Here is a 23,750-nt window from a genome sequence, read left to right on the forward strand (position 1 = left end):
TCTGATTTATTCCTACCTACTTGTTATTTTTCTTTAACAAGTTATTTGCAAAGTAAATACTAAAAATAAACACCAGTGCATGCTCAACATATTACAGATTAGCAACTAAAAGAAACAAGAACAAACACACCACATGACACCATTAATTTTGGACTAATGTCCCCGGAAAAACTCAATGTGGGAAAACCGGTGTAGTTATCTGAGGGTTTTCTTATTAAGCAATATCAGAGTACAATCTGGGTGCTGAAACTGGCCTACTCAACAGAGAATTTCCTTAGCAGTAATACCTCTTTGTTTCAAACAAATCTACTGGTTGAAACCCCAGATAATCCTTACGAGAACTACTCAGCACCAATCTGTCCCTGAAACCCCAATGTCTGCCCAATTTGGACTGCTTCAGCCTCTCCTAGCCCAGCACTGGCCCTGCATCAGCCTATCTTGGCTTGCGTCAACCCCAGGAGGCCCTGCGTCAGCGCTCTGAGCCTCTGCGTCAGCTACGCTGGCCCCTTTGGTGCTTTGTGCAGCACTTCGCTGCCTCTGCGTGGCCCTGCGTGAGCACTGGCTGCTTCTATGTCTCTCTCTCTGGCTGCTCTGCTGCTTTCCTGGCACTATCTCTGCCTCTTTGTCTCTTTGTACTCAATGCCCCTTAGCTGCTCTCCCGATCACTGATTCTATCTCTCTTAGCAAACCCCACTCTAGAGAATAGAATGATTGATCACTCTGGTGTGTTCTCCAAGTGACCCTCAAGCCTCCTCTTATACTTTTCTCGTTGACATCTCAACGGCTGAGATTAGGTCCCTAATCAACGGCTAAGATTAGATCTGGCTTGATCCATGTCTTTTGGACCACGCTAACACAAATTCATATTAATACACATTAATATTTTATTTTCCCTAAGTTTAGATTTAGGGACTCCATTAAAAATATTAATTATTTTAATATCTCCCGATTTGTTTAGAATCTACCCAAACCCTTTCTGGGTATTGGAGATCTCATGTGCCCCAACCTCTCCACGAAATTTCGTGGCTAGAGCACATCCGATGCTACCCCAAATCAACAGCCAAACCTGTTACAATTAAAGCATCTTCCTTTTCTTCCTTCTTTGAATCCTGACTTGAACCCTTGTCCTTGATTCCTTGGACCAACATTGTTCCTTCTTTTAGAATGAGCGGAGAAAGTGGTAGGATTGTTTTCATTTGTGGGCTTGTCTTTTTCCATCATCCTTATTTCTTCTTGAGTGCATCTGGCCAATAGTTCATCAAATCCCAGAATCCTGTCATTGTTGAGGATGGTAGTGTTAAACACATCCAAATCTCTTGTAAGGCCTCCAAGTGCAATAAGAGTGAGCTCCCTGTCACTAATGACTTCTCCAATAGATAGGAGATCATTCTTGATCTCAGTAATCCTCATGAAGTAGGACTGGATGGATTCTTCTCTATCCATCTTGATGTCTTTCAACTTGTTCTTGAGAAAGAGAATTTGATTCACATTATCTATTTTGAACATTCCAACCAGCTTGTTATACATCTCCTTAGATGTTTCCAAATCATAAATATAGGCAACCAAAGGCTTATGAATAGAATCAACAATAATTTTCTTATCTTTAACCTCACCTTTCTTGTACTTGGTTTGTGCAACAACGGATGCATTCTAAGGAGGCTCTGCTATTCTTCTTTTGACATAGTCCATGTCATCATTCTCTTCCAATGTCAAATCTAGAGTCATCTTCCATGCATGATAGTCGGATTTGTCCTTGAGCTTGTCCTTGGATTTGAAGAAAGATGTAGTTTTCGTTAGGACTAGTTCCAAGTCCTTGTTCAACAACTTCCCTAACTCATTGCTTTGCTTCACTCTTGCTTGGGCTTTGTGTTCACCTGAGCTCTGATACCATGTTAATTTTAGATAACAATGGTATGTCCTATGCTTTAGCACAATTTACTTCAATGTTCCTTATCAACCCAATGACAATTTCCAATTACATCTAGTAGCAATCACATTAACTTAAACACATTGACAGTAAATGCAGATAGAACATAAAAAAATGTGCAAAAGACAAGCCAAGAGAAGAGGAGACAAGATGTGGCGGATGCCAGGGACGAACCCCAACGTGGGGAAACCCTTTGATCAAATCTTCTTATTATCCTTCAATAGTTTAGCAAAGAGAGAGAGAGAGTACAAATAACAGAATTGCATGTCGAAAACAGTATTGCCAAATCAGGTCAATGCAGCCCTAACTAGAAAGTCAACGGTGGTCAAAGTTGCCCCAAAATGTTGTCCAAGGGGCTTGGTCAACAATAGAAGAATGTAGCCTGCTAAGGGAGTCAAAGACAACCCAAAGTTAGCTCGGTCAACCCAATCAAAGTTTGTTGTAATTTCTGTTGTCAAAGCAAAAAGTCAACACAATAGTCAACTTAGTCAAACATCCCCTAAACACCTCGAAAATCGTGCCTAAGAATGCAACCAGTAGAAATTGAAATTCTGCCCTCCTGATTGAAATCAAAACAAGGTCAAACTGCCCAAGTCAGCACTGGTCAACACATGCCCTAATCTCTAAAATTTTCGGCTTCCAAAACCAGTCTAGAAATCTGTCCTCTTCCACACGTGTGAAGTAGAGAGCCTCCAAGTTGTACAGACCAATCAAGAGAGGAGAGTGAAGATGATTTGATGAGTTGAGATGATGTCCAAATGAGAGAAGGGTCACTTCTATTTATACACTTCGTTTAGGGTGAGGAGACACATCCATTGGGCTTCATGAGCCTACATTTGACAATTTATCCATTAGAAAGAATAAATTTAAAATTCCATTTTTGCTTATCAGAATGAGATGATCGATCTTTATATCAAAATTGTACCTCTCTAAAAGAGGAATCCAATGCAATAATCATCTCCATCAAATGAGCTGTCTTAAGGTGGAGGTTGGCCCTAGTTGCCAATTTTAACAAAACTGTAATGAGAAGCACCATCCTGACGTGCTCTTCCTATCTACCACATTGCTAGCCCAATCAACATCATAATATCCATGTAGCCTTAAATTCTCGATAGTGTATCTCAACCCATAGTTGATTGTGCCATGAAGGTACCTCAAGAGATTCTTAGCAACAATCCAATGTATGTGATGAGGCTCAACCATAAATGGACTCAAAGTATTCACAGTGAAGCATATGTTCAGTCGGGAGTTTACCAAGAACATCGAGGCCCCCACAAGTTGTCTATATTCAGAAAGGTTTGCCAATTCAGCCCAACAACACTTCCACATAGCTTCTTGAAGTTGAGTTCCATCGGACTAGACATAGACTTTCAATCGACCATCCCACATCTCTCTGGAAGCTTCACAATGTCTCGCCTGGCTTTTGCCAGATCTCCAGGCCTAGGAAGTAGTGCATCAGTCTTAGGTCCTTCATTTCGAACTCAGAAGTCAAATCCCTCTTGCATTGATAAATGAGAGGGTTCACACCAGTCAAAAGAGATCATCAACATAAAGGACCAAAATGAGAGGCATGTGCTTTTCAACCTTGAAGTATAGGTTTGGATCAACATAGCTCCTTGTAAATCCAAACTTCATAAGATAACTTTCACTTCTCTCATACCAAGCCCTAGGGGTTTTCTTCAACCCATAGAGGGATTTCTTCAACCTGCATACATGTGTCCTTTGATCTTGTACTTCGAACCCCTAAGGTTTCTCTAGGTAGATTTCCTCCTTAAGTGAGTCATGCAAGAAAGTAGTCTTGACGTCCATTTGATGTAGGCTCCATCCTTAGTTGGCAGTGAGAGAAATAATAGATCTAATAGTGGTATATTAGGCAACCGGTGCAAATATCTCATCATAGTCCACTCCTTCCTTTTCAGAGAAGCCACGAGTAACGAACCTGGCCTTGTATTTTTCAGCACTTCCATTAACTCCATGTTTAATTTTGTAAAGCCAGTTAGAGATGACCACATACTTGTCCTTATAGGTCTAGGCACCACGTCCCAGACATCATTCTTCATGATCGATTAATATTCCTCATTCATCGCATCTTTCCATACTTGGTGCTTTACGACTTCTTCAAACGTGCATGGTTAAGCTTGAATGATAGTACTCATAACAACCAGGTACCCTTGATACCTGTTCGACTTCTTACTTTCACCAAATGTCCCTCTTGGAGCAATGTGTCTTTCAACATCTTCGAGATTATCTTTGAGCCATAGCGGACATTTCCTTGAGGTAGAAGAATCACCAGGAGGTGGATCAATAGGATCCATCAGGCCATCAACATCAGGCATAGGTTCATCTGTCGGAGGTTCATCTTGTTTTTCCACAGCATCATCATCGTCCTTCCTTGGGATAGGGAGATCTCTAGCTTTCCCAAGGGAAGTGTCTTCATCAAAGGTGACATCATGACTTACTTCCACATCTCTTTGACCATGCACATAGATTCTATATGCCTTTGAATTTTCACTGTAGCCGACGAATATTCCTTTCTTCCTAAAAGCTTCCAACTTATTCCTTTTCTCTTTAGGCACATGAAAATACACGGGACAACCAAATATTCTAAAATGAGAAACATCAGGTTTCTTACCAGTGAAGACTTCCTCGGGTGTCTTGAAATCCAAGGCTTGATGCGGGCTCCTATTTTGAACATATATGATAGTGTTGGCAACTTCTCCCCATAAGAACTTTGGTAGGCCTTGATCATGGAGCATGGCACAGGTGGCTTCCATGATTGTTCGATTCTTCCTTTTAGCAACGCCATTTTGCTTAGGAGTGTATGGGATAGTTGTCTCCCTCTTAATGCCAACCTCTATGCAAAAGTCATTGAATTCATTTGATTCATATTTGGTTCCATTGTCGTTCCTCAATATCTTGATCTTCTTCCCTGTTTGATTTTCCACCAATGCTTTGAAAGAACGAAATCATTTGAATACTTCATCCTTCCTCTTCAAGAAATGGATCCATGTTTTGCAAGAGTAGTCATCCACAATGATTGCATAATATGAGTATCCTCCCAATGATGTTATGGGTAACATCCCAAACAGGTCAGAATGGACTAATTGAAGAATATCAGTTGTGTTGTTCTCACTAAAAGGGAATGGTCCCAACTACACAACCTTGAGAAACACCTTCATGGCTCATGTTAAACTCAGGCATACTTGTGACCATCTTCTTTACCCCAGGTAAGGCTTTGTAATGTAGGTGGGAAAATCTCCGACGCCATAATTCACATTATAGAGAAGTATCACTCGCCAAAGCTCCTAAAGGACTTCCTCCAACTTGATAGAGACCATCAACCCTAAATCCAAGAGTAAATGCATCTTTAGGGTTTCTTTGCCAAATACGTACCTTTCCATCAATGAATGCTACCTTGAAGCCTTTGTCTTCCATCGTAGAAATAGACACCAGGTTCTTCTTCAAATCGGGCACATACAATACTTCTTGTAGATGAATTGTTTGACCTTGATTCAAGTGAAGAGTGACAGTACCTATCCCTTTCACGGGGTAGGTGGCATTATCTCCAAGTATGATCTTTAGATTAGTCTTCTTTTCAACCAAATTTGAGAGGGCCTCCTTGTATCTAGTGAAGTGCCTTGAGGCTCCACTATCAATCAACCAATGATCCAAAGTATCCAAAGGAGAGGCAGTAGATAAAACTCATCTTGTTTTTATACAACATTACTTTCATCATACCTGGCATTTGTTGTTCTTTGAGGAGGTTGACCATTTCCATTTCGAGCTGCGGGAGCACTTCTCTTTCCTTTGTTGTTGAACTCGTCATTCCTTTGATTGCCTTCGAAATTGTTGTGGTTGTTGTTGTTGTCATCCCTCGGAGAGTTCTTCTTGTGAGGACACTCTCTAGCATAGTAGCTGAACCTGTTGCAATTGTAGCATCTTCCTTTTCTTCCTTCTTTGCATCCCTTCTTAGATCCTTGACCCTGTCTCCTCAAACCAACATTATTCTTCCTTTTTGCATGAGTAGAGAAAGCAGTAGGTTCATATCCATTCGAGGGCTTGTCTCTCTCCATCATCCTAGTCTCCTCTTGAGCGCATCTAGCCAATAACTCATCGAAACTAGGTATCCTGTCATTGTTGAGAATGGTGGTGGTAAATACATCCCACGATCTTGAAAGACCTCCAAGTGCAATGAGAGTGAGTTCCTTGTCGGCAACAACTTCTCCAATAGATAGAAGGTCATTCTTGATTTGTGTTATTCTCATGAAGTAGGACTAGATTGACTCAACTTTATCCATCTTGATATCCTTCAACTTGTTTTTGAGAAAGAGGATTTGATTTGCATTGTTCACTTTGAACATCCAAACCAGCGTATCATTTATTTCTTTAGAAGTTCCCAAATAAAAAATATAGGCAACCAAATGCTTTTGAATAGAGTCAACCAAAATTTTCTTTGCTTTGACCTCACCTTTTCAATACTTCGTTTTCACAGCAGTAGGTGCATTTGAAGGAGGCTCCGCCACTTTTCCCTGCACATAGTCCAATACTTATGCTCCTCCAAAGTCAAATCCAAAGTCATCTTCCATGCATGATAGTCAGATTTGTCATTGAACTTATCCTTAGTATTGAAGTAAGATGTAGAAGCCATTGACACTTTTCCTTGTCCAATAGATCTTTCTTAGTGATTGCTTTTCTCTCTCTTGCTTGGGCTTTGTCTTCAACTTGGCTCTCATACCATCTTAATTTTAGTTAACAGTGGTATGTTCTATGCTTAGCACAATTACTTCAATGTCTTTTTAGCAACCCAATGACAATTTCCAATGTAGTTTCTAATACCAATCACATTAACCATAAATCACTATGACAATAACTATAGATAAAACATGAATGATAAAATGTAGAATACAAGCCAAGATAAGAGAACACCAGATTTGGCGAATGCCAGGGAAAAACCCCAAGATGGGGAAAACCCTTTGATCAATTCTTCTTATTATTATATCAAATGTTGAACGAGAGAGAGAGAGAGAGAGAGAGAGAGAGAGAGTATAATAGAGTCAAAATTGACTTGCCAAATGATGATCAAAGCAACCTTGTCAAATCTGAAATTTTCCTGCAGTAGTCAACAACCCTAACTAGAAAGTCAACGCTGGTCAAAGCAACAATAAACTGTCCACAATGCAGCTCGGTCATACCCAGTTAAACTCGGCCTTCTGAGGTGGTCAAAGTCAGCCCAAAACAATCATTAAAACAACGGTCAACTTGGTCAAAGTCTGCACTTCAAGCCTATGGTCAACCTAGTCAACATGCCTAGAAAACCTCGATTTCTATGCTAATTAATGTGGCCCTCCAAAACAGAAATTTTGGCATAAAAAACACAGTCAAAGGAGGTCAAAATAGCCTTGGTCAACGCTGGTCAAACCCTGCAACAGATCCTGTAATTTGGCCCTATAATTCGTCCTCTTTTAGCCACACTATGAGAGAAGAAGAGCTGCCCAATAAGCTACGAACCATGGTTGCGGGGGAGCTATCCCCCCCTCTCGAACTTGCTCCCAAAGCGCACTTCCTTCGAGAGTAGATCAGGAGCGACCTAGGGAGCACGAATTCGCTCCCACTGAGATTCTCCTTTATCTTTCATTTTCATTCTTTTACTTAAATTTTTAACATTACCATGAATTGACTTAGGATGCCTGAGAGTGGTTCTAACCTCATTGAATTTCATATCGAGAAAGTAGAATTTTAGATCTCACTCAAAATCTAACAGATTTATCCGTTTTTCAGGTCTTCAGGATTGGGGGGATTGCAATGTTTCCATTGGATTTTGTCATGTACTAGGATATGGAACTCGTCAAGTGAACCAATCTCTCTATGTACCTTGATGTTAGTGACATTGGTTATCAAAATCCTCTATCATGACCCTACTAAAAATTTACGCATCACTCAAACAAAATCTTGACTTGACATGCTACTTTTTTTCTATCTTATGTTAATGCTTAGAGGGTGATATTAATGACAAAGATCCTAAAATAGGCAATGATTTTGATGATATGTAGGTATTTGTTGTAGCATGATTTTTTTGGATGATAGAGGCCATCTAGAGCCTGCTTGTTGATGTATTTCAGAGATGGATTGCACCCTTACATGCTATATAAATCAAAACTTGTAACTTGTGGACCTGTGGTTGACAAAGATTGTAGCTACTAGATGATTGATGCTATATGGTTTAATCTATGTTTTTATACTTTTTATAACTAATTCACCATTCTACATACTTTCTCAGAAATTAGACATTTCTTGTGGCGGCAAGAGGCCCAGGCATTAGCAATAGATAATAGATTTACTTGTCTTTTCTAGTTTCTAGTAGTTTTTATAATTGTTGACTCTTTCATATTTATTATGATATTTTTTTATAAACAATATATGACAATTTAAGTTTGAAGTTTGAAGTTTGAAGTTGGCAATTATAACTCATTGGTAATGAATTATGAATATGATGCTCCGTGAAGGTTGAAACATTTCATTTCATGTTAGATATTCTTTGTTATCGTTTGGTGACTTTGGTAATGGTAATGGTTACAAGTACAAGTTACAACTTTAGTGATCAATGATGATAAATGTTAAATATCGAAATTTGAAAGCTTGAAACTTTAAGATTGATGAATCATGAGACTCAATATGTTGTATGTTACTAACTTGTGGACGTGGTTGATGAGTATTATAACTTCTAGATGATTGATGTTATATGGTTCAATCCATGTTTTTATGATTTTTATATCTAATTCATCATTCTACATGCTTTTGTTGACATATGTGCATCAAAATATATAAAAATATATATTATATAAAAATTCGCTCCCGATTCACTCCTAAACTGGGAGCTTTTGAAAATGTCACTCCCCGCTCCCAAGTAACCTTGGTACGAACCAATCAGAGGAGGAGAGAGAAGAAGAAGATGAGTTGATGAGGTGCGAAATGAGGTTGGAGGTCTCTCTTATTTATACAATTCGTTGGGGGGTCAAGAGACATGTCCATTGCGCTTCATGAGCCTAAATGATGATGTGGTTGACCTTGAAAATTTGCACGTGTGGGCTTGACCTCAAAATCATATTTCCCCTTGTCCAAATTTGATGATTTTTAGGTCGATTTTGATCCTCTTGAAAAGAGGAATTCAATGCAATAATCATCTCCATCAAATGAGCTGTCCAAAGTGGAATTTGGCCATAGCTGCCATTTTTAACATAATCTAATGCTAACTGATCATTGGAAGTGGTTATCTATTGAAGAAAAAATTATTTCTAGCATGTGCCCTATAAAATCCACAGTTAATAACATCATGGCTTTATTACATTTCAACTTTAGTATTGGAGTGTCAAGAATCCAACATCCCTTGTAACATAGCAATACTAGTTTTAACTGTTACCCCAATTACATCAAAAGCTCACAAGGATGATTACAATGATAATATAAGAAACCATTTTATTTTCAACTTCTCGTATCTCCAAATATTGAGTCCATTAAATTGTCATATCCTCCAAATGGAAGGTAGAATTGAGTTTTGCCTAAGCAATCATCTTGTCATCTCTTCTTTTTTTGAAGCAAGATTCCACATGAGAAACCTTGTTGCCATCTCTTTTCACTGAGGTAGGAATCTACCTAAGTAAAGATATGTTGCCATCTCTTCTTATTGAAGTAGGATAGAATTCACCTTGACAAGTGGAGCACTACACTCAGAATATGTCATGGGGTTTGCCGAATTCGAACCTTGAGGTTCGGTGAATCTCAGGGAAAAAATCAAATTCATTGAGGTTCGGCAATGAAATTTGCTAGCTAACCATATAATCCGGTTTTGAAGAATGGAAACCCTCTTTTAATTCTCGACTTTTGAATAAATGGAGAGGAAATACCAACAACTTCATCGACCTATGATCTAGCTCAAATAAGACATATAAAGTTGGGCCATCTAAAGCTGATTGAGACATATAGGGGAAGGAAAAAGACACCCAACCAATATGACACTCACTTGATCGATCTTGCTCTATCTAGACTCACTGAAAGATTGATTAAACGATCCATAAGAATAACTCCCTAAGCCAAAAACTAATTCTTTGAATAGAATCTGTGTTGGTGAAGGGGTTTCCCTAATTGTGAGTCAACCTTGGCCTCATTCATCTAGCTCAGTGTTGTAAGAAACGCATTCCCCCCCAGCAAACCAGGAATCGCATCCCGTACAGATCTGTGGGGGATCTGCCGTTGGATTCGAGGTTTGGAATTTTGGAACCATGGATCGAGTTGGCGAAGACGGTCCCTGGAAATTCAGAACCATGCCGGCCCAATCCGTGGTTCCGAATTTCCAAACCGTGGATCCAACGGTGGATCCTCCCCAGATTCGCGACGGATCGGGCATGGATCCCAAGCAGATCCGAAGGGAGGCGTGTGGTTCCTCAGGGTTTTAAATGTTTTTATTTTTTATTTTTTCTTTTGACTTAAAGTTGGGTTGGGCCTTCTTGGACACTCCTAAGGTGCTCCCTTGATGCTCCTTAGATGCTCCCTCATGGTAATGTTGACATTCTCCTTTATTTTTCATTTTCATCATTTTATTTAAATTTTTAACATTACCATGAATTGACTCGGGATGTTTGAGAATGGTTCCAGCCTCATCGAACTTCATATGGAGAAAATAGAATTTCATATCCTATGAAAATGAACTATGTTGTATGCTTTTTAATTGAAATTTTTAACGTGGACAACCAGATGGTCGTGTTCCACTCCATCCACAAATCAGAGATGACAAAAGTTCCTATAGGCAATTCGAGGGATTCGTTTGAGACTCTGTTATAAATGTTGTTTTGCTCTCGGAAAATGTGTGAGAAAGATAGTCAGTCAAAGGAAAAAAGAGTGTCTCTAATGTCTTGTACAATCAACTGAGTAGATATTCTCAATGGTGATCATGTTGTTTGCCCAATCAATAACAAGTTTTGAGTCTCCTAGTGTTTGTAGTGATTTGAATTTTTTTAGAGTCTCTCTCTCTCTCTCTCTCTCTCTCTCTCTCTCTCTATATATATATATATATATATATATAGGTTATATATTATACGTTAACTATATTTTATTTTCCAGGTTATAAAGCCTGGGGAAAACCCTTGAGTACTTCCCCTATTTTGAGGATTGTACCTAGGGTAAACCCTAGAATCTTTAGGGAACAAAACTGTCAACAACAAGGCTTAAAACCATTACAACAATATACTTGATATGAGCTCAACATGCCACTTGCAGGAATTGAACTTGGGCGGGAAGAATAACAATCATTCCACCCAACCACCCGAGATAAACCCAATTGACATATTGTATAAACTATATATTTGATAAGGTTTTTTATTATTTTGTATAAATTATATACTATATAATTTATGTATTATATATTCAATATATATGTTATAACGTATTCTATATAAATATATCAAATGCTATTTATTATAAACAAAATAGAAATATATATAATATGTTATAAAATATTTATAATTTTAAAACACTGTTAATTTTAGGTATGTTCTATGTTGAGAGCAAATTTACTTCAATTTTCCATATTAGCTCAATATCAATTCCAGATTAGCAATCACACTTAGCATGATAGTAAAATGCAATTAGAACATAAACATAAATTGTAGAAAACAAGCCAAGACAAGAGGACACAAGATGTAACGCCAGCCAAGGACAAACCCTAATGTGGGGAAACCCTTGATCAATTCTTCTTATGTTCTTCAATAGTTCAACAGAGAGAGATAGTACATATACAATAGAAGTCAACATTTTGTCTTGACAAAATAAGAGTAGAGATCTTCATTAAGAAGATAACACATGAGGTAGCTGATCTGAACTCAGGTGAAGGCATACTGCTTCAACTAATTCACCAAGGTGATTCCATTACCATGCTGCACCCATCATTGTGTTGCACTTAATTTCACTATGCTGCACTCATCATAATGCATACAATCATCACTATGCTGCACCCATCATGCTGCACTTCATTACACTATGTTGCACTCATCATATTGCATACAATCATCACTGTGCTGCACCCGTCATGCTACACTTCATCAGCACTATGCTACACCATGCTGCACTATGCTGCATCATTCATGCTGCACTATGCTGCATCATTCATGCTGCACTATGCTGCACCATTCATCATCACTATACTGCACCATTCATCATCACTATGTTGCACCACTATCACGCTGCACTATGCTGCACCATTCATCATCATTATGCTGCACCACTGTCATGCTGCACTATGCTACACCACTGTCATGCTGCATTACGCTGCACCATTCATCATCATTACGCTACACCACTGTCATGCTGCACTTACATCAATACTGTCATGGAATAGCCTTAGCTGCTTGCTATGACTTGCAACCTAGCAAAGTAGCTAGCTACCAAGTTCCTAAATGGCAGTGATACCTCAAACTTCTAATATAGAGACAACTGTGCCCAATGTACCTATGCTTTAGAAAGTTGAAATTAACACTGCTTCTGCTAGGGTTCCTTTGCAACGTTAGCTGTATTTGTGACAGTGAATTAAGTCTTCTTTAGGCCTGAGATTAGGGCCTCTTCTAGGCCTCCTTCCTGCGACTTAGGGCACTGTATGAGTAGCATATAGAAGGCTAAGTATATGAATCCTCCTTGACTGCGGCCACAGTGTTTAGGGCACTCAAAGGACAGTGTTAGGGGGACTATGTATTCCCTATCATTAGGCCAGTGTATAGATCTCAATACAGTGGATAGAGTCTCCATTATGATAGTGAACATTAGGAGTTGTTTAGACATCAGATTAAGGCTCTATTTTACTATGTTTTGAGGGTCTATTGTAACAACAAATTGTGACTAGCAGCTAGGGCATTTAGGCTTATCCTTCAGTTGAGTGTAAGCCTCTTTTATGAGGGCTTACACTTCACTGCCTTCCTTGACATAGCTGTGTGTGCAGCTAGGGCTTAGGACTTTTACATTAGGGCAACATTAGAAGTCTATCTTCATAATTGTGTTAGGCCTTCACCTCCATGCCAATGTTAGGAGCTAGGGAATCTTCTTTAGGGCTGCGTAGAGCCTTCTTTCCCATGAAAGCATCTAGGGCATCTCCTCTTAGGGCAACGTATCCTCTTAGGGACTCTTCCTTCCACTAAAACCCAAACAAGTGGAGAGGAAGGGATCACACCTCTGTCTCAAATGACTTGCAAACATATTCTATTTATAGTAAAACGTTGAGGATAGATGGGGGTAATTTGGTTGCTAGCCGACCTTGATGAATTGTCATATAACACAATTAAATTCATATCTCCATGAATACATGTCAAAATTGGATGATCTTTAGATCAATCCTACACCTCTCAACGAGAGGAAGCCAAGAAAAATATCAGTTGCCATGAATAAGTAGACCCACATGGAGTTTGGCCCTAGTTGCCAATTTTAACACTTCCTCTGAACTAGGGAGACCTCCATCTGCTAATGCATCTGCCAGTCGGTAGTAACACGATGCGTCCATCAGTACTACTATGGTCCCTATCCTCATTTCCCTACTCATCAACTAGATGAGAGGTACTTCCCATGAGTCCCAGATTGCATGGGTAGGATGTCTCAGTAGGAGAAGGATGAACCACTCATCTTGCCTACATGTCGCCAGGGGTATCGCAGGGGAAGGCTGAACCACTCACCCTTTACACAACAAATCACTAGGGGAAGGCAAAACCACTCACCCTATGATTGTGTCTCGATAGGAGAAGGATGAACCACTCATCCTGCCTACATAACAAACCACTAGGGGAGGGCTGAACCACTCACCCTATGGTTGCTCATGGTTTCAAGATGTACCCCCAAGCCCCGCGGAGCTCCCAGAGCTCAATGTCCATATCATACAGGACCCTTAGGAGAGAGTCTTTCCACGACTCCTAGACGTTCTCGGAAAGTCAAGAATTTGACCTTTCCCTGGGGCTTCGACAGAATATCGGTGACCTGTACATCAGTCCCAATGGGATGGAGCCTTCTTGCTCCTTGATGTACCATATCCCAGATAAAGTGGTATTTGATGTCTATATGCTTGGAGCGATCATAGAACACAGGATTCCTCAACAATCGAATCCCCCTCTGGTTGTCACAGAAGATCACGATGGTATCGGCACGTTTCCAAACAACGCACTGAAGAGCTTTCTCAACCAAGCAACTTCACACAAGGTCATACTCGTAACTATGTATTCGGCCTCAGCGGTGCTCAAAGCAATCGACTTCTGCTTCTTGCTCATCCAAGATATCAAAGCAGAACCCAAAGAGAACCAACACCTGGAAGTGCTCTTGCGATCCTCCACACTGCCTGCCTAATCAACATTAAAATAATCATGCAGCTTCACATTTCCAGTAGTGTATCTCAATCCATGAGAGATTGTGCAAGATTCTTGGCACCAATCCAATGAGGCTCAACCATATATGAGCTCAACATGCTAACTGCAAAACATATATCCGGACGAGAGTTCACCAAGAACATCAATGCTAGTATGAGTTTATGAAACTCAGAGGCATCTCCCAAATCAGGTCCGGCATCACTACTGCATAACTTCTTAAAGTTAGGCTTCATCGAGGTAGTCATGGGCTTGCAATTCACCATTCCAAATCTGGAATCCAACTCCCTCTTACTTTTGTAAATGAGAGGGTCTGTACCTGCCAGAAAGAGATCGTCCACATAAGGTACCAGTATGAGAGGTCTATCATCCACAACCTTAAAGCAATGGTTTGGATCGGCTTCACTCCTAGTGAATCTCAGCTTCATCAGATAGTTGTCAATCCTCTCATACCAAGCTCAGGGTGCTTGCTTTAAATCATAGAGAGCTTTCCTTCACCTGCATACATGAGATTCCCGATCATGAATCTCAAACCCCTCGGGTTGTTCCACATCTGAGGTCTTGGTACATGAGGGGAATGGTCCCCTTGTAAGTTTTCCTTCGGTACATCTCGAACATGTACCTCCATGGTCTTCTTGAATTCAGGCATCTCTATCACCATTTGACTCACATCAGGTAGGGCCCCATAATGAAGATGGGCAAACCTCTGATGCCATAGAAGAGATGTGTCAATTGACATGGTCCCAATGGACTTCTTGCAACTTGATACAAATTGCCAACCCTGAACTCAAAAGTATCTTTTAAAAATTCCTTATCCACACATGTACCTTTCCATTGATGAATGCCACCTTGAAACCTTTGACTTCCATTGCTGAAATGGACACCAAGTTCTTCTTGAGATGAGGTACATAAAGAACTTCTTGTAAATGAATCGTGCTACTCTCATTGAATTGAAGGGTAGCATTCCCTACACCCTTTGCGGGATAGGTGGCATCGTCTCCAAGAATAATCTCCATGATTGTCTCCTTCTCTATCAAATTAGAGAGAGCTTCCTTGTATCCGATGAAGTGCCTTGAAGCACCACTATCAATATACCACTTTTTCAAAGTGTCTGGAGGAGAGGTAGTGAAGAGGGCTGAACTCCTCTTGCTTATCTGGAACAACATTAGATTCTTCATACCTGGAGATCCTGGCTTTCTTGAAGAGACGACCATTTCCTTGATGACCTGCATTCCCTTTTCCTTTGCCATTGTACCTGTCATTTCTTCGATTATTGAAGATGCCCCTGGAATGATTGTTATCATCATCAAGTGATGTGTCCCTTCTATTTGGACACTTCCTCACATAGTGGCCAAACTTATTGCAAGCAAGGCATCTGCGTTTCCTTCCATTCTCAGATCCGGACTTCCCATTGAAGTGACCTATAGGTAGGCCACCAGATGCTTCCGCTGCACCACTTTGATAATCTTCTTTGCTTCGACTTCACTCTTGGTGAATTTGAAGTGGGATGAGGAACCCATTGAGTCTTTTGACCTTGTCCAATTGTCTTCGGTGATTGCTCTTTCACTCTTGCTTGGGATTTGTCTTCACCTCTGCTCTGGTACTATGTTAATTTTAGGTATGTTCTATGCTGAGAGCAAATTTACTTTAATTTTCCATATTAGCTCAATATCAATTCTAGATTAGCAATCACATTTAGCATGATAGTAAAATGCAGATAGAACATAAACATAAATCACAGAAAACAAGCCAAGACAAGAGGACACAAGATGTGGCACTAGCCAGGGACAAACCCCAATGTGGAGAAACCCTTGATCAATTCTTCTTATGTTCTTCAATAGTTCAACAGAGAGAGAGATAGTACATATACAACAGAAGTCAACATTCTGACTTGACAAAATAAGAGCAGAGATCTTCACTAAGAAGATAACACATGAGGTAGCTGATCTGAACTCAAATGAAGGCATACTGCTTCAACTGATTCTCCAAGGTGATTCCATCACCATGCTGCACCCATCACTGTGCTGCACTTCATTTCACTATGCTGCACTCATCATACTGCATACAATCATCACTATGCTGCACCCATCATGCTGCAGTTCATTACACTATGCTGCACTCATCATACTGGAAACAATCATCACTGTGCTGCATGCGTCATGCAGCTAGCTACCAAGTTCCTAAATGGCAGTGATACCCTCAGACTTCTAATATAGAGACAGCTGCCCCCAATGTACCTATGCTTTAGAACAGTTGAAATTAACACTGCTGCTGCTAGGCTTCCTTTGCAACGTTAGCTGTATTTGTGACAGTGAATTAAGTCTTCTTCAGGCCTGAGATTAGAGCCTCTTCTAGGTCTCCTTCCTGTGGCTTAGGGCAGCGTATGAGTAGCATATAGAAGGCTAAGCATATGAATCCTCCTTGACTGCGGCCACAGTGTTTAGGGCACTCAAGGACAGCATTAGGGTGACTGTGTATTCCCTATCATTAGGTCAGCGTATAGATCTCAATACAGTGGATAGAGTCTCCATTATGACAGCGGACATTAGGAGTTGTTCAGACATCAGATTAAGGCTCTATTTTACTGTGTTTTGAGGGTCTCTTGTAACAGCAAATTGTGACCAGCGGCTAGGGCATTTAGGCTTATCCTTCAGGTGAGTGTAAGCCTCTTTTATGAGGGCTTACACTTCACTGCCTTCCTTGACATAGCTGTGTGTGCAGCCAGGGCTCAGGACTTTTACTTAGAAACCTATCTTCATAACTGTGTTAGGCCTTCATCTCCATGCCAGCATTAGGAGCTAGGGCATCTTCTTTAGGGCTGCATAGAGCCTTCTTTCCCATGACAGCATCTAGGGCAGCGTATCCTCTTAGGGACTCTTCCTTCCACTAAAACCCAAACAAGTGGAGTGGAGGAGATCAAAAGAGGTGTGAGTGTGTGTCTCAAATGACTTGCAAACCTCTTCTATTTATAGTAAAACGTTGAGGATAGATTGGGGTAATTTGGTTGCCGGCCGGCCTTGACGTATTGTCACATAACACAAATAAAGTCATATCTCCATGAATACATGTCGAAATCAGATGATCTTTAGATCAATCCTACACCTCTCGATGAGAGGAATCCAAGAAAAATATTAGCTGCCATGAATAAGTAGACCCACATGGAGTTTGGCCCTAGTTGCCAATTTTAACAAATATGTATATAGATAAACCTAATGGCGAACCTTATCCAAACCTCATTTTAAAATTTGAACTCTAACCGAACTTTATCCTCGTCAAACACAAACCATGTGACTTAGAACTCAGGTTCAATGCTAGAATGCTGAGTAATTGATTAAATAAAGATATCCTAGTTTAGGTGTTTCAAAATAATCTAAGTAATTATTTCATAAAGAACAAGGTTAAACTTGAACGTTTTTTAATGACTTATAATTGAATGGTTTAAACTTCTAAAAAATATTTTTGTGCAAGTAAAACTGTTATATATATATATATATATATATATATAACAGTTTTACTTGCACAAAAATATTTTTTAGAAGTTTTTTGTGACTGGAAAGCAATCTCCAAAAAATAAATTACTTCTAGGTCTGTTTCTGAAAAAATTTCAGAGCATTGTAGGTTTTTTTCGCTCCACTATTGAAATGATTCAGTATCATAGTCTTTGCCTAGAGATAACAATCTTCAAAAGATTTAAGAAATAGCTATGTTTTGAAGAGAATAACCACGCTTGTCTTGTTTTTGTGAACAAAAATGGGCAATATCTCGTGTGTATGATTACTTAATTTTGTTTTAAAAGTTCTCAAAAATCATTGAACCCATTTGGTGGTGTGCGAGATAGGGACATGTTTTCCTTAGGATGGCTCTGTACTTGCACTTTTATTCTTGTGTCCTCAATTTCACAAACAAGACAATATCTTCAAATATGGGGTGTCTGAATTCACTCGTGGAAAGCACATGTTAGGTTTCTCACGTTTTGTAGGTATGCTATTTCTAAAGTTTCATGCTTGTTTGCTTTCTGTAATAAAAGAAATCAAGAACACAAGAACTTGGAAGAGATAAATACTTGTATTTTAAAATGAAAAAAACACATTTTTCTATAGTAAAGAAATGGCAGAAACCCTAGAGGCATGGACCCTAAAATGACTTAAATATGCTTTAAATATTTATTTTTCTTCTTCTTCTTCTTATTAAAGGGGAATCAGTAACTAGAATATACAATCAATGATCATTGCTGCCACCAAAGATCACCTAGAACTGCTACAAAGAAAAGCTCATCTGGTCCAATATGATTGCTTGCAAACCATACCGAGCAAGGTTAGCTAGGATTCAAACTGAGATGGGCGGCATTATCACTAAGAGTCCTACCACTATGGTTCCCCTTGACAAGCAAATATACTTTAAATCATCCATACAACACTAAAGTATGAAATACACTAAGTCAACAAATGAGTTTATTAAGATGCCCAAGTCTATAATCTATATGACTAATATTATTTAAATGGCTCTAACATCCTCCCTTCATGGCCATTTTGGAAACTACACCAAGTATGTTTTGAAATTGTACATATTTATCTGAACCAAGAGACTTGGTTGAAATGTCTGCAATCTAGTCCTCATTTGGGCAATATATTAGCCTCAGTCATTGGGCTCAACGAACTTGAAGCTTCAAATTCGAAGTGTGCCAAAATTCATGCTAATTCGAATAAATTCATTCTTGTTTCAGCTTATGGCTTCTCTGTTTCTCCTAGGCTTGCGGCCAACTTTGCGACCTTCCTTAGCCTTCTTGTAGTAGTTGCGACCCTTACTCAATTGCGGCCCTTCACATAGGCCTGCAACTTCCTTGTCTCTCTTACGGCCCTTCACACATGCTTGCAACCTCCTTGGTGGCACGCCTTGCCACTCAACTCAAATGATGAATCCTCACTTCATTTATACCTTTCCAAGGGGTGTGAAACCCCAAGAGGTGGGTCTCTTGGCCTTGCTAGCCGAATTGAGCCGACTTGATACTTTAAGTCAACAATAATTAAATTTAAATATTAAATGCTTTTCCTTGGGTGCAAAACCCCAACAAACATACCAAAAATCCCCAAGGGATTTTCCAACGAGAAATGCCTTCTGAGCTGCCAAAAATCAACACTCCCTCTTAGTGAGAAAGGTATTTCCACCTGCCATTAAATATGATCTGCAACCACTTCCTTCTGGAAGACCTGGATCTTCAAAGACGGTGCTCCTAGAAGCCCCTGCTTTAGAGCAACTTACATGGCAATCTAAACCATGACTTTCCTTGTTCTTAGAAATCTCTAACTCCATGACTTTTCCTTGCATGGCCATGACTTCCTTGCATGATCATGACTTTCCTTGCATGCTCCATGACTTCCTGGTATGTACCATGACATTCCTTGCGTGCACCTGACTTCCTTGTGTTGAGAAATCTAGGGGCAACAACATTGAATGATTTCTCTTTCTTTGATAACTGCTTGTGGTGTGTTTTTACTTAACTTGATTGGCTTCTTCTTGGACTTGATTATTATTAGTGTTTTCTTCATCAAACAACTACCAAACCATAAAGAATAATAAGACAAAGGACACAAGATATAGGTGATCAGCCAGGGCCAAAACCTCTCTAACTGAGAGGAAAACCCACAAGAATTCTTCTCTTCTTATAGAACTTCAATTGACGAATTTCAAGACCTATGACCCTTGACCAATACTCCTCCAAGACCAAGTCAACCTTCCTTCTTAATTTGCACAACTTCTAGCAACAAACTTCGACCTTCCAGCAACTTCGACCCCTACAACAATTTCTGCAATGTCAACCTACAACTTCGACCTTGATGCGGCGTCACAACTTAGACCTTGCAGCTTCACAACTTTGACCTAGAAGCAACTTCACAACTTCGACCTTGCAGCTTCACAGCTTCGACCTAGAAGCATCTTCACAACTTCGACCTTGTAGCTTCACAACTTCGACCTAGAAGCAACTTCACATCTTCAATCTTGTAGCTTCACAACTTCGATTCAACTTTAGAATTTTAATCTAGCAACTTCAGAATTTTGTCTTGCCTAGAAACTATAACCCTAACACGAGAGAGAGAGAGGCCCAAACCTTCGATGTTGCTCTTCTTCTTCTTTTTCGTCCCTTTTCCAACTTCTATCTTAGGAGATTGAACTTGCTTGAGTCTACCCAGATGAGGTCAAGTTCCTTCTTATATATAGGATTTTGAGGGTTACGAATTGTCATATGTAGGCCGACTTGTCCCTTCATGTAGGCGGATTTGATCTTTGTGCCATGATGAGGTCTTGGAGGGTCTTTTGAATCTACTTTGACTCAAATAAATTTTCTTTACGATATGTAACATGCCCAAATGGGTCTCCAATACATGACGATGACTGAATTGACTTTATGACAAACCTAGAAGCACTTAATGGGTACTTGACTTATAAAATAAATTTCCTTGAGCATGAAACCCATGCCTCAAGAACAACAATAATAAATTTATTTCTCTTTACAACAAATGCATAAAATCATGATTACATATGTCATTATGAAGATTGAACCTAGTTACATATTTCAACACCTTGCATAGTCTACAACTTTTCTTGCATGGTTCGTGACTTTCCTTGCATGGTCTGGAAGACTCCACTCTTTTATGTGAACTTGAAGGTTAGACTTCCATTGGGCTGCGAACTCTCCCTCTAAGCCCGTTGTCTCCCTCTGAAGCCAGACTCCCTCTAAGCCTACACAACCTTCCCTTGGCTCATTCTTCTTTCCCTCCTGGAAAGTAACCTCATGAAAACCTATGCACATACTTCAACTGAACTTGGCCTTTCAAGGTCAGTTCTGAGCTGTGGTTGAACACTTGGCCTAGTGCACTCTAAACCACCCCAACTCAATTGTGCAAGTGTCTTAATCCTCCTGGGTCAAACACCTCATATGCACATGGCTCCACTACCAAATGTGCAACTGTGCAACCCAATGAAGATACGATCTTGCGAAACTCATCAAATTGAAATCCATATGAAGCTAGCTCGTCTATGCCAAAACACTCCCTACCAAGGCACCTAAGTTGTCGCAACTTACTTTGACAAGTCAATGGAAATCCATCAATGATATTGGCAACCCGCCACTCAACATACTGTTGTGCACCGAGTTCTTCGCCAATCCACCAAAACTCCCATTCTACCACCCCAAGCTACAATAATCCACAACTCCTTGTCTGAACATTTTGCTCCATGTCTCACAAGGTATTCCTAACTCACTTGAAAACACTGCTACTTCCTGCAACAGTTTCACAACTCCCTCCTAGAGTTGACACTTGTGCATATCCTGGATCCAAATGCTTAGCTCTCCAAGCCAATGCTCTAAACCCATGTTAGAATTCCATGCGCCCCAGGTCTGGTCTATGCTTTAGGTAGAAAACATAAACACACTAAAAATGCCTAACTTTAAAACTTTGCACAATGGAAATATACCAACAATTAGATCAATGTATTGTACACAAGATTTATGCCCAAACTTGTTTCTTATCAGTCCATTAATAAGAAAATTCACAGGGCCATTGTACCAGGAGTAGTGGCCCTTTACATCTCTGTACTATGTTAAATACAATGTCAAATCCTTTAGACCAAACACATAGGGTCTTGGCTTTGTCCTCTAAGCCTTTCCTGCCAAACCATATACACCTACAACACCCAACTTATATAGCTATAGCAAACTGGGGCATAACCAACCCTTCTTAAATTACTCATAAACCAATCAACTTACACTGCATTAGCTTTTCTCCTTCTTGTAGCAGACAGACCTCCTTTTCTATCCACAACAACCCTCTGCCAGCCTTCTTGTATGCTCTATTAGACCTCGACTCCTCTTGCCTACTGCTTGTGGCCTGCTCCTAGGCCTACAACTCCTTCAACACTACCCTCGGTCCTCCTATAGCAGAACTCCATAGGCCTGCGACCCTTCCAGCTAGTCCTTGGCCTGTTCTTTTACTAACTATAACCTCCAGCTAGCTCCTTTAACCAATTACGGGTTGCTCTTGAAGCCTTGTGAGCTATTACAACAACCCTAAACCAGCCTCGACCTCTTTACTAGCCTGTGGCTTGCCCTAACAGGCTTGTGACTCCTCCAACCAGACTGAAACCTGTTTGTTTTAGCCCTGCAACTAGCTCCATGACCTTCTCCTAAGCCTGTGACCAACTTTGCGGCCATCCTCGACCTTCTTGTAGCAGTTGCAACCCTTACTTGACTGCCCTTTCTCAGCTATGACCCTTCACAAAGGCTTGTGGCTTCCTTGTATCTCTTGTGGCCCTTGACACATGCCTGCAGCGTCCTTGGTGGCACGCCTTTCCACTCAACTCAAATGATGACTCACTTTATTTAAAATTGTATACCTTTCCAAGGGGTGTGAAACCCTAAGAGGTGTGTCTCTTGGCCTTGCTGGCTGACCTGAGCAGACTTGATACCTTAAGCTGACAATAATTAAATTTAAATATTAAATGCTTTCCTTTGTGTGCAAAAGCCCAGTAAACAAACCAGAAAGCTGCAAGGGCTTTTCCAATGGGAAATACCTTCCAAGCTACCAAAAATCAACAATAAATTAGGTCAACATGCCAATTGGTGACGTGGTGGCACACAATACTTCGGAAAAGCATGCTAGTTTAACTTTTGGGGATGATTAAGGAACCTGGTTTGTGCATTATTTGGATCAAATGCGGACGTTTTGGGGAGTGACCATTGTTTGTCATGTGGTGGTGAAACTAGGTATTAACAGAGATGATTAGATAAGTCAGTTCAAATGCTTATAACGATCAAATGATTGTATAAGTATGAGAATGTTATTCTAGAGAAGGGAAAACACTGAAGTCCCATTGGTCTGATCAATGTCTCTTGTGATTGCCCTGTTATGAATGATGTTTCTATTTTGTCTATATATTTGTGACATAAGGGCTAATCATGCAGCAATTTCTTTTGGTTTTATTTTAGTAGCAAAAGTTAATTTAAATTTTATTTAAACATTAATGTCCACTGGATATGCTGCACACTGACAACTTATTTAATGTTATTCCCTGCAGCATCTACTCTTCATTCCCTAGTTATTGCTTGCTTCCCATAAGTATTGATCTTGTAATTGGAATCTAGTTATCTTGAATCAGCACTTAGTCCTTGTATAATTCGTAATTGCTTTTGCAGGTTTCTCATATCTTTTCACGGGAATTATATTCATTATGGCACATGTGAAGCCATTCCTCTTGGAAATCCAAGCTCAAGTTTTAGAAGCAAGGAAAATATTTTCCACTCCTCAAATCATGAATCATTCAAAATATTTATTCCATCAACTGATCCCAGGTTATTTGGCCCAGCATTTATAGAGGTAACAATCTATGAGACTGATTATGTGATTCGATGTTTGAAAGGCATGCACTGACTGATCCTTGCATCT

The 23,750-nt window shown here is 39.9% G+C and overlaps 1 protein-coding gene across 3 annotated transcripts in view; it reads left to right on the forward strand.

The window, feature by feature from the left end:
• Positions 1-23,750, forward strand: part of SPL7 (squamosa promoter binding protein-like 7) — a 330,320-nt gene that overhangs the window by 282,451 nt on the left and 24,119 nt on the right. For all 3 annotated transcript variants that reach the window (XM_089447745.1, XM_089447743.1, XM_089447742.1), the window contains exon 9: positions 23,501-23,681. In XM_089447745.1, coding sequence (XP_089303871.1) covers positions 23,501-23,681 — 181 coding nt within the window. The remainder of the gene's footprint in view (positions 1-23,500; positions 23,682-23,750) is intronic.

Source organism: Pinus tabuliformis, chromosome X (assembly GCF_031772625.1).
Source record: "Pinus tabuliformis cultivar Carrire ecotype Pingquan chromosome X, CPIR1, whole genome shotgun sequence".
NCBI lineage: Eukaryota > Viridiplantae > Streptophyta > Pinopsida > Pinales > Pinaceae > Pinus > Pinus tabuliformis.